This window comes from Salvelinus namaycush, chromosome 4 (genome assembly GCF_016432855.1).
Source record: "Salvelinus namaycush isolate Seneca chromosome 4, SaNama_1.0, whole genome shotgun sequence".
Taxonomy (NCBI): Eukaryota; Metazoa; Chordata; class Actinopteri; order Salmoniformes; family Salmonidae; genus Salvelinus; species Salvelinus namaycush.
Genome location: NC_052310.1, coordinates 12830875 through 12841831, shown reverse-complemented (window position 1 = coordinate 12841831; position 10957 = coordinate 12830875). Strand labels below are relative to the sequence as shown.

The window sequence follows — 10957 nt, the reverse complement described above, 5'->3', positions numbered from 1 at the left end:
AAACAATCCTTTATCAAATATTAAAACAATACAAGCTAATATCAAAAGTATTATCAATTGTAATGATAGATGTGCTCAATATAGTTAAACAGTTTCTATTGGTCATGTCACAGCAGTCAACTTTCACTATGTCAACCACATAGCCCCTCCCTCCTGTTACAGGCTGGCCACAAGAAATATCCCCCGACCAATCTAGGAATTCTAACTATGGTGGCCATATTCGAGATCAGCTAGGAGGAAGTCCGCAGCTTTCCGACCATGTTAAGTGATCTTAATGTTGGTTAAGCCGGGTGTACACTACACAACTTTCAAAATCTTAACGTCGCTGAGCCTCTCACAATAAAAACCTCAAGGATCTGACCCATTTTTTATTTATTTATTTTTTCACCTAAAATGACACACCCAAATCTAAACTGCCTGTAGCTCAGGACCTGAAGCAAGGATATGCATATTATTGATACCATTTAAAAGGAAAGACTTTGAAATTAATGTAGGAGAATAACACATTAGATCTATAACACAAAGAAAAGTTTTTTTTTAATCTTTGAAATGCAAGAGAAAGACCACAATGTATTATTCCAGTTTAGGTGCAATTTAGATTTGCCACTAGATGGCAACAGTCTCTGCAAAGTTTTAGACTGATCCAATGAACCATTGCATTACTGTTCAACATGTGCTTAATTGATACATTTAAGTACCTAACTGTGTACTCTCCTCAACAATAGCATGGTATTCTTTCACTAATAGCTACTGTAAATTGGACATTGCAGTTAGATTAACAAGAATTTAAGCTTTCTGCTCATATCAGATATGTCTATGTTCATGCTACTTACGTCATGCTCATCACGTTAGCGCAACCATGACCTGGGGGGGGGGGGGGAGTGATTCCGTAGAGGTTAAACAACCTCTTTCCTGTAGTTGTCTTGCCAATGTAGTGGTGCGCACTAAACGATGTGGCACAGACAGGGGTCAAACACTACAAGATAATTCACTTGTGAGGATTCTATATACCACGCTATTAGATTTAATGTAGCTACAACGAGCGGTCTCAACAGCCTCAAACGTTTTCAGTCAGACTTTCACGCTGTAGCCAAATTGTATTTGTATGCTATTTTAATATAATTAACCATTGATATCAGGCCACAACTGTCCATGATAAGACACCTGTGTGTCTTTTGACACTATATAAAATGAATCATCTCGCAGTGTTTGTCATTATACCCTGATGAAGACGGCTTGTCTGTCGAAACGTTGGACATAAATAGTTTTGCATCTGAGCTCCTAGAGTGTGCGGCTCTCCTTTATTTAAGACTTTCACGCTTGCCATACAGAGTTTAAATATCTAGACAACATTTTGATTTCAATAACATTGCTTGTGAACTTCAGAGCTGTAACGACTTGACGCTTTGGTTAAAGGGAAGTACAAACGCGTACTAATAGTATTCATGGCTCCGGCTCGAGCACCTACACATTCTGTGTGATGCGAAACGTCATCTCACTGGCGAGCTCTCATTGGCTATTGCTTATCACCATTCTAAAAACTTGTTGCACATCTCACACTACAAGATCATTGCTGATTTTATGCCGATAAAGTAAAACCCATGTTTGAAAATACCGATCTCAAAAACTTGACCGGGACAGCTATCAGGACCAAAATCGTGTAGTGTACACGCCGCTTTTTAGTGGGGAAATCAATGTGGGAGAGATTGGATAATAGTAGAAAATACATTAAACTGTACTTTGCATTAGTGCCTGATAATTAACAAATAGAAACCAGGTTAAAGATTTAACATAGCAATCTTATGACAATTCCTAATATTGACAGGGGCACTGCTCAGTAACATGAGCACCATAATCTAACTGGAGTCTCCAGAGTACTCACCCATAGTTGGACAATGGCCACGGCATGTGGTTATCTAGCTCGAACCTAGCCTTTGGTGGAAAGCTGTTCTTTGGCACTGAAAAAGTCCAAACTGCTTCTTCTGTGACTTCAGTACAATTAAAAAGCACACACTTCACATCAACTTTGGACAACATACCTAACAGTACAAAAACACAGTCAGTTCACAAGACAAGGAGCCAATTAAAGACAGGACCATCAGTTCACTTCACATGACAGTGACTGGAGGTCTGATTAAGGTCCCTGGACTCATGGGCCACAATCAACACCAAATAGTCCACTCCTCAGAGGCTAAAAGAAGTCTTCTGTCTACCCCACCATCCAGGGGCCATAGCAGTGATTATGGCCCATAAAGTGGAGATGAGGAACTGTCCAGCAGCAGTGAGTAGTGAGGTTAGATGGTCATCGGGTCTCTTCTGGTGAGAGCCCGAGGGCATTCCCATATCAGTCCATCTTCATGGGGAACATGGCTAGACGGCAGGAGGACTCTGGTCAACCAGTGACTGTGGGAAGAGGAAGACAAACCAACTCAGTAAGAACAATCATGTATGTTTCACAACAGCCTAAAAACAAGGCTTACCTTGTCTCCTCCACGCCAAACAAAACTTTCCAATGGTTTATTTTCCCATAGTGGTATGGATTTCGGAACACCTTACAAAAGAGAAACAGGCTTTACTCACTCATTCCGAACTGGTACACCATGTTGATATTTTGGTAAACCCATACAGAGTCCAATAAGCCTCACCTTTCCTTTCTCCTTTAAACGTCTGATTTCTTTCTTGTTGATGTGTCTCTCCACACTGGTCTCTCCTCGAGTGATGAGGATAGCATGCCACAGTGTCAGACCTCCCAGAGCAACTGCCACCGAACTGCAGGGAATACAAACAGCGATCATGACCATCTGTCAATTGTACAGTCGTGGCCAAAAGTTGAATGACAAATATTAATTTTCACAAAGTCTGCTGCCTCAGTTTGTATGATGGCAATTTGCATATACTCCAGAATGTTATGAAGAGTGATCAGATTAATTGCAAAGTCCCTCTGCCATGCAAATTAACTGAATCCACAAAAGGACCAGCTGACATGTCAGTGATTCTCTCGTTAACACAGGTGAGAGTGTTGACGAGGACAAGGCTGGAGATCACTCTGTCATGCTGATTGAGTTCGAATAACAGACTGGAAGCTTCAAAAGGAGGGTGGTGCTTGGAATCATTGTTCTTCCTCTGTTACCTGCAAGGAAACACATGCCATCATCATTGCTTTGCACAAAAAGGACTTCACAGGCAAGGATATTGCTACCAGTAAGAATGCACCTAAATCAACCATTTATCGGATCATCAAGAACTTCAAGGAGAGCGGTTCAATTGTTGTGAAGAAGGCTTCAGGGCGCCCAAGAAAGTCCCGCAGGCGCCAGGACCGTCTCCTAAAGTTGATTCAGCTGCGGGATCGCGGCACCACCAGTACAGAGCTTGCTCAGGAATGGCAGCAGGCAGGTGTGAGTGCATCTGCACACACAGTGAGGCGAAGACTTTTGGTGGATGGCCTAGTGTCAAGAAGGGTAGCAAAGAAGCCACTTCTCTCCAGGAAAAACATCAGGGAGAGACTGATATTCTGCAAAAGGTACAGGGATTAGACTGCTGAGGACTGGGGTAAAGTCATTTTCTCTGAATCCCCTTTCCGAATGTTTGGGGCATCCGGAAAAAAGCTTGTCTGGAGAAGACAAGGTGAGCGCTACCATCAGTCCTGTGTCATGCCAACAGTAAAGCATCCTGAGACCATTCATGTGTGGGGTTGCTTCTCAGCCAAGGGAGTGGGCTCACTCACAAATTTGCCTAAGAACATAGCCAAGAATGGTACCAACACATCCTCCGAGAGCAACTTCTCCCAACCATCCAGGAACAGTTTGGTGACGAACAATGCCTTTTCCAGCATGATGGAGCACCTTGACATAAGGCAAAAGTGATAACTAAGTGGCTCGGGGAACAACACATCGATATTTTAGGTCCATGGCCAGGAAACTCCCCAGATCTTAATCCCATTGAGAACTTGTGGTCAATCCTCAAGAGGTGGGTGGACAAACAAAAACCCACAAATTCTGACAAACTGCAAGCATTGCTTATGCAAGAATGGGCTGCCATCAGTCAGGATGTGGCGCAGAGGTTAATTTACAGCATGCCAGGGCGGATTGCAGAGGTCTTGAAAAAGAAGGGTCAACACTGCAAATTTTGACTCTTTGCATCAACTTCATGTAATTGTCAATAAAAGCATTTGACACGTATGAAATCCTTGTAATTATACGTCAGTATTCCATAGTAACATCTGACAAAAATATCTAAAGACACCGAGGCAGCAAACTTTGAAAATTTGTGTCATTCAAAACTTTTGGCCACGACTGTACTGAACACAACTCAAGATGAGGTCTATTTGAGAACACACACAGAACAGCCATAGCAGTTCACCACAACAAAACCCCAAACTTTTAGCGGTTACAAATTCGTCTCACCTTGTCAGCACCCAAAGGAAAATGACACCATTGTGGACCAACTTTTCCCTGAAGGAAAACAGTGCTGGTGGGGTCTGATAGTAGCTCTAGAAAGAAAGCAAAAGCAAACAATGTAAAGACCCTACATGAAAAGCAGTTTAAATTGTGGGGCTTGCACAGCAAAAACCCCAGCTTAAATTTTCAACCTTAAACACGCTACTCCTCCTACACCGTTTAAGCTAAAAACGCACTTAAAAATGTGCAGAATGGTCTCACTCAAGTTACAGTTCAATTAGTAAATGTGATACCAATGAGTATTCCACAGGGTTAAACCACCAACCACAAAAAAGCCCAATAACAAACAGTAGCTGGGTTAACAAAGGAGCACATCCCCGGTCCTCAGGATGCAACTAGTGGCAAATCAGCAAAACTCTAGATGCCAAGTCTGTAGCCAATCATAGCCAAGGGACCTCGAACTAACTACCAATCACATGGGACTGCCTGGCTTGAGGAGAGAGCTGCAGTCTCACTGGGCAGGGAAACATAGAAGGCCCCATACTACACATGGAGATGATTGCCTCATTGTTGTCAAATGTTGATTGTTAATTGACAGTGGGACCCAGTGTTGCCCAGTGGACCTTTGCAGCCTGTCAATCTGTAGTACTACCGGGCCAAAAAATGATGACTTTCAACATCTTTTTTGAGTACCCTCCACAAATGAATCTGCAGTTTTAATTTTGGCCAACACACCAGGGCCCGGTTTCCCAAACAGCCTTAAGATGCTTTTGGAAAACCAGGCCCTGTTCTGAGTGCTGTGATTTCAAGAACCTTTTGTACTACATGGCCAGACTGAGAAGCAGTCTGTCGCCTACTCTTATCACTGGCTCCCTCTGTGGCTCCCCATTCACACTGCTAATGGAACAATATCAATACACACACTGGTTACATCCCAAATCGCACCCTATTCCATATGTAGTGCACTACTTTTGACCGGGGCCCACAATGCTCTGGTCAAAAGTAGTGCATTATATAGGGAATAAAATGTCATTTGGGGGACAACAGCCAAATGCAGGAGAGAAGTTAGTGCTGTTGACTAGCTCAATCAGAACTCATAATAGTGAGGGAAACTATCGACTAGACTGGTTATTATCATGATACCTCTGTAGCTAGAGAGAATTTGTCACAGCGATGGAAGCATTTTAAAAATCTAAAACAGTGAGGTGTTGCCTAAGAGCCATAGGATCTGTTACTATATAAACTCCCATCCTACCATGGTGGACTGGTGTCAAAACAGTAAGTGATCTTGATCCTGGAGACTTTAAATTACATTAGACAAACAGCCATGAGCCTTCTCAGTGGACTTAACAAGAAACACGTGTATTTAATTGCTGTTAATGTTACATCTGATGTCTTTGAGTCCTACATTACAAAGCTCCCTTGGCGCTCCGTTAGCCAGCTTTGCTTGGCTGCTGTCTTTTGCCTGTCTCTTTAGCTAAACTTGCGGCAGCTCAACTTGACACATCATGCTCAGAATGTATGGCCTTTCGCTTACCTATACGACAAGCCCACGCCTCACCTAGCACATAACAGAAGGAAAAATGTGGCAAAGACATGCCAGACTATCCAAACAGTCATGAACCAAGCGGCCTCACTCAATCAGGGTGTTTGGTCCACATGTCAATAACAAGGCATGATTTACACGGAGGGCAGTACTCCGAATACTCTTTGAAAGTCAAAATGTCAAGCCTTCTAGAACCTCTAAGAAGTTGACATTCTTCCGTCTGTTGATCTCCCTCACCTCGACAGCGTTGTAGGCCTCTATGAACATGTCTTTGCAGCTGACGCTGCAGTACATGCAGCCCATGGTCATGTACAGGCAGAAGGAGAAAAAGTAGCGGTGGTTGAAGTGGCCCACACAGTTGTTGAGCCAAGCTAGCGCCACAAGGCAAGTTAAGGGCAATGATCTAACAAAGATAAAACATGTAGGAATGCGAGAGATTATTCAATTGAATGACTGTCCCCCCCCTTGGGTTTTAACATGTATTAAATTCAAATAAAAAGATTACACAAAAAAAGGAATGAGACAGGTGAGATGTCGAAGACTGTTTGTGGGTCTCGATAGAAAGGATACGACAGTGGTGATCCATCTTCAGAATACACCTGGAATGAAAGAAAGTCACTCAGTGTGATTGACCTGCGCCATGGACTAGAGCTATCCAGTAGAGGTTTTGTATTTCTTGATGACATCTAATGACTGACAGAGACCTTAACTTACGTATTGCAGATGCTGCAGTGGTGAGTCCTGGCTGGTTTGGGGACGATGCATTTCTTACAGATGGTCACTGACGGTGTATCACTTTTAACCTGAGAAACAAACCAAAAAAAGGGAAATAGAAGACAGTTATTTCACAACCACACCTAAAACTGCCTATAGCCTGTGTCTTCACAAAACCGTGTTTCTGCAGGCATTGGAGCGGGCACCTCACCTGTGGTGGGTGTCCAGGGGAGGTGGTGGTGGCCTTGTAGTAGTGGAAGAGGACCATCATGAGGACCCAGTGGCCATAGGTGAGGTGCCAGATGATCCACTGCAGTGGGTAGGTGTTGAGGATAACAGGCAACAGGCACAGGTAGACAATGACCACCACAGAGCTGGTGAGGGCAATCACCAGGCACACAAATACCTGGGAACAGAGGAGAGGAGGACACGGACAGAGGGAACAACTCATGAGGGAGCGTGAAAGGCGAAAAAACTGTGGGGGAAAAAATGGAAGAGCAAAAAGGTTAATGTAACCAAACATGGGATATTTAATTAACTAGCCTATATTTAATTAACTACATTAAAACAAAGCTATTTGACTGTACATCTACAGACAGGGCAGCAGATAGCTTAGCAGTTTGAGTCCCCAAACCAACTAGGTGAAAAATCTGTTGACGTGCCCTTAAGCATGGCACTTGACCCTAACTGTTCGTGAAAGTTGCTCTGGATAAAAGCATCTGTTATATGACTCAAATGTATATAAAATGTCAAATGTATCAGAAAAGTGATCTATTGACTTACCACCCCAAACCAGCGAGTCACATTGTCCACAATCCAGTAGATGGGTTCAAAGACACAGTCCAGGTAGGTGTCAGAGTTGGTGAGGCTGTTGAAGTAGAGGGAGTTGAGCAGCAGCTTCCAGTAGCTCCACAGCTCTCCTAGCTTCCTCCGGGGTTTGCTGGGGCGCACCCCTCGCTTAGGACACAGTCGGCACCAGCGCAGGCAAAGGCGCATCATCCTGGAGAACTGCCACCTCCAGCTGCGCATGGCCCAGTCTTCCACAGACACACAACACAGAAGCAGGTGAAAAACTACTACGACCGGAAAGAAGAACTTGGAATGTACAGTCATCCATATTGCAGATGTGTCATCGTCGTCACTCTTTCTTTGAGAAATACAACCCACGGTTGAGTGGTAACACTCCCAGCTCGACACATACTGCGACTTCGGAGACCAGGGTTCAATACCCGCATCCACCCTTCCTAATGTGTTCTTCTCCTCAAGTTCCTCCTTTAATTCTAATCTGTCTGAATAAAACATGAAAACAATACAAAACAGGTGGAATTCCACTCTCCTTAAGAAAACTGAAGAACCTCAGCTTATCTCTCAATTAAAGGGACACTTCAGGATTTTGGCAGAGGCCCTTTATTTCCCCAGTCAGATGAACTCGTGGATACCATTTTTATGTCTCCGCGTGCAGTTTGAAGGAAGTTGCTAACTAGCGCAATTGCTAATTGCATTAGCTTGCGAAACTACCTCCATCTTAGCTACCACAGAGACATAAAAATGGTATCAACGAGTTTATCTGACTCTGGTGTAGATAAAAGGCCTCATTGCCAAAATCCTGAAGTATCCCTTTAAATGCTTAACAACAACCAGCTCTCCAAGACCTAGAAAAGCTCATCAAGAGAGACGTCTGCTCAGCGCAGTCTTCCTCTCCACAGAGCGAAGACAAGGCATTAAAGTAATTAAAACCAGGTGAGTGCCATTTCCAATGGAACCAAAGGATGCATGTCCAGAAAATGGGACAGGGCTATCAGGTAATGAGTGCGTCCACTCTCACAAAACGTATAATGTTAATAATTCATTAGAAATACAGTTCTGTGGCCGAGCCTTCTATTGAAAGACCTTGGGTATGCAAAACCAGTAACCTTATAAGACACCAAAAGCCCAAGGATGAATTTCCTAAGAGGGGAATAAGTGGACACCCATTTGGGGCATCAATTTCATGAAAGTGAGTATTAGTTACACCGATAAGGGGGAAACATTGGTTAGGCTCTCCAGAACGCTAAGGCCATACACATTTTGTTAAATGTTTTACAGATTATTTTTTTGAGTGAGGCGAGTGAACAACAAAACAGAAGTAGACTATCTTGTTAACATACTATAGCAACCTTAGTTCAACATCTAGCGACCAAATCAAGATATTTTTGCCTTTTGGGAGGTTAAATTAGGCAAGGTTCAGCCATAACTTGAGGGAAAGTTGATTCTCTCTTCACTGGAGGCTTGGGGACTTCTTTTTTGCTTTAATTGTGCAATTTCCAGAAAAGTGAAGAGGGGCATTCGTTCCAACTTTTAATTACATTTGTAAGGCCTAATCATCAATTATAAAGCTGGGACCTTCACTGTGGCCAGCTGTTTGGCCTACAACTGCCCCCTCTGTTGTCAATATGCAGAGAGTATGTAATCCCTCTTTACAACCTGCGCAGATAGAATGACAGAAATCTAATAATGCCAACAGGTGACCATGAAGTCACCCAGTATTACGGAGATCATTGATCAGCATATGGCAGCATGCCAGTCATAGAAAAGCTGCGTGGAACTGGAAAAGATTAGGGGTGGTTTCCTGCCAAATCGACAGGCTGTTGTTGACTACCTACCAACTACACATGAATTTCCAAAGGTAGAGTTCAGAGTGACATATTGGAACAAACCTGTATGAACAAAATGTGAACATGCAATCAATCTCTAAACCTGATCATCACCATCAGAAAGCTCGTTTTTCCGCAATCTCAGATTAACCCCTTAATTCTCAGTTTTAAAACACAACAATTAAGCTCTTTAAGGCAGCGAGGGCAGTCTCTACGGCAACCTCCAAATCTGCCCAGCAAGGAAATTGTCACCTCTGCTCTGCCAGGGTAATAAGCTTTGCCCTGTCTGTCCCTGAAACTGGCTTAGCATATTTGTGTGCAGCACAGGCCTTGCAACTGGCAAGCTGCACTGACAACTCTAAAACGGACACTTCGGTCTGTTTGTTGCTTCTGCTCAAGACTTCTCTCTCTCTCTCTGTGCTACTGCTGTGTCTCTTGGTTCAGTCCTCGGGGTAAACATTTACACCGGTGTTGACAGCACTGGGCCCAGGGAATGATGGGAGTTGTTTATTGGGGTTATTGTACTCCAGAAAATGGCCTCATTCTACAATCCAAAGGGATGCAAATGACATATTCACATATTAAGAAAAGAATCCTATTCTACAAAATAGAATGTTAATGCAGTCACCACTGAACAGTAAGTTCTACATCCTAAAGTACTACATTTCTATGATCACATTCACACCATCAACACTCAAAACATCTGGAATGTCTGCAGCTCTGCGCTGACTGTACAAATAACATAGCCCTGACTTCTTTCTAGTCTTCATGTTACAGGGTTCTCTAACGTTAAAAAGGGGCAATCTGCAGTTACTACATACATTTTAGGACATAAATTAATTACATTTACCCATCAATTATTGAAGAATTTAAGTTATAAATGTCTCATGAGCTTAGTTCAACTGTCGTACCCCATCAGAACCATTACTCAAATGTTTGTAAACAAACCCTATATAGCCTCAACATGGTTAAAACGATCCTGTTGATGTCATGGATGGCTCAGTCATTGTGTCCATAGCTCTGCTGGTGAATTTGAGATTGAGAGCTAACATTTCTCTAGACCCATTTCTCAGCCTTTTACCGAAAAGGTGGCGAGGAGGAGTATGTCTTATTCTTGTTTCAACCTCCGATTGCCGCTTTAAGGCACAGACAAGCATACTCAGTGTCATGTTAATATCTGTTGCCGCTGGCTACCACAAAAGACAAACCATGTTGACAGAGTGCCACCAGCCTGGCAATCTTGATTGCTGAGTTTTCCGCTGGCAGGCCGCTCCATGACATTAGAATACAATCTGAGATGTGTGTTGATTGCAAAATATTGCCATTTTATGATGGCTCGCTAGCAGTTAGCTATGATAACTAGCTGGCTAATTACTAGTACTGACACCATTGATATGCCAATAATCAAAATATTTCACTCACCTTATCTTCAGAGATGATAGGACCAGCTAGGTTAAATGCATTGACATTCAAGTCATTATAACTGTGAAACGTTAGCTACACTCAAGAGATTTCGCAAAGTGAGCAAACCATTATAAATCGCGCGCGGAAGCAGCCTATCTTATTTTCTTGTGTCAAAAATCCTCGAGACGTCGTACCCCTTTGGGCATGCATTGGATCATGGGAAATGATTTTTTTTTGTACTTTTCAAGATGTAAATAAAACCG

The 10957-nt window shown here is 43.0% G+C and overlaps 1 protein-coding gene across 1 annotated transcript; it reads right to left on the bottom strand.

The window, feature by feature from the left end:
• Positions 1–569: 569 nt before the first annotated feature.
• Positions 570–10957, bottom strand: LOC120046170 (palmitoyltransferase ZDHHC16B-like). The gene is made up of 10 exons (XM_038991185.1): positions 10713–10957; positions 7441–7694; positions 6869–7063; positions 6658–6746; positions 6514–6542; positions 6181–6314; positions 4404–4489; positions 2646–2769; positions 2481–2551; positions 570–2403 (listed from the first exon to the last, which is right to left on the bottom strand). The coding sequence occupies exons 2-10, from the start codon at positions 7684–7686 to the stop codon at positions 2295–2297; spliced, it is 1083 nt and encodes a 360-aa protein (XP_038847113.1). The 5' UTR covers positions 7687–7694; positions 10713–10957; the 3' UTR covers positions 570–2294.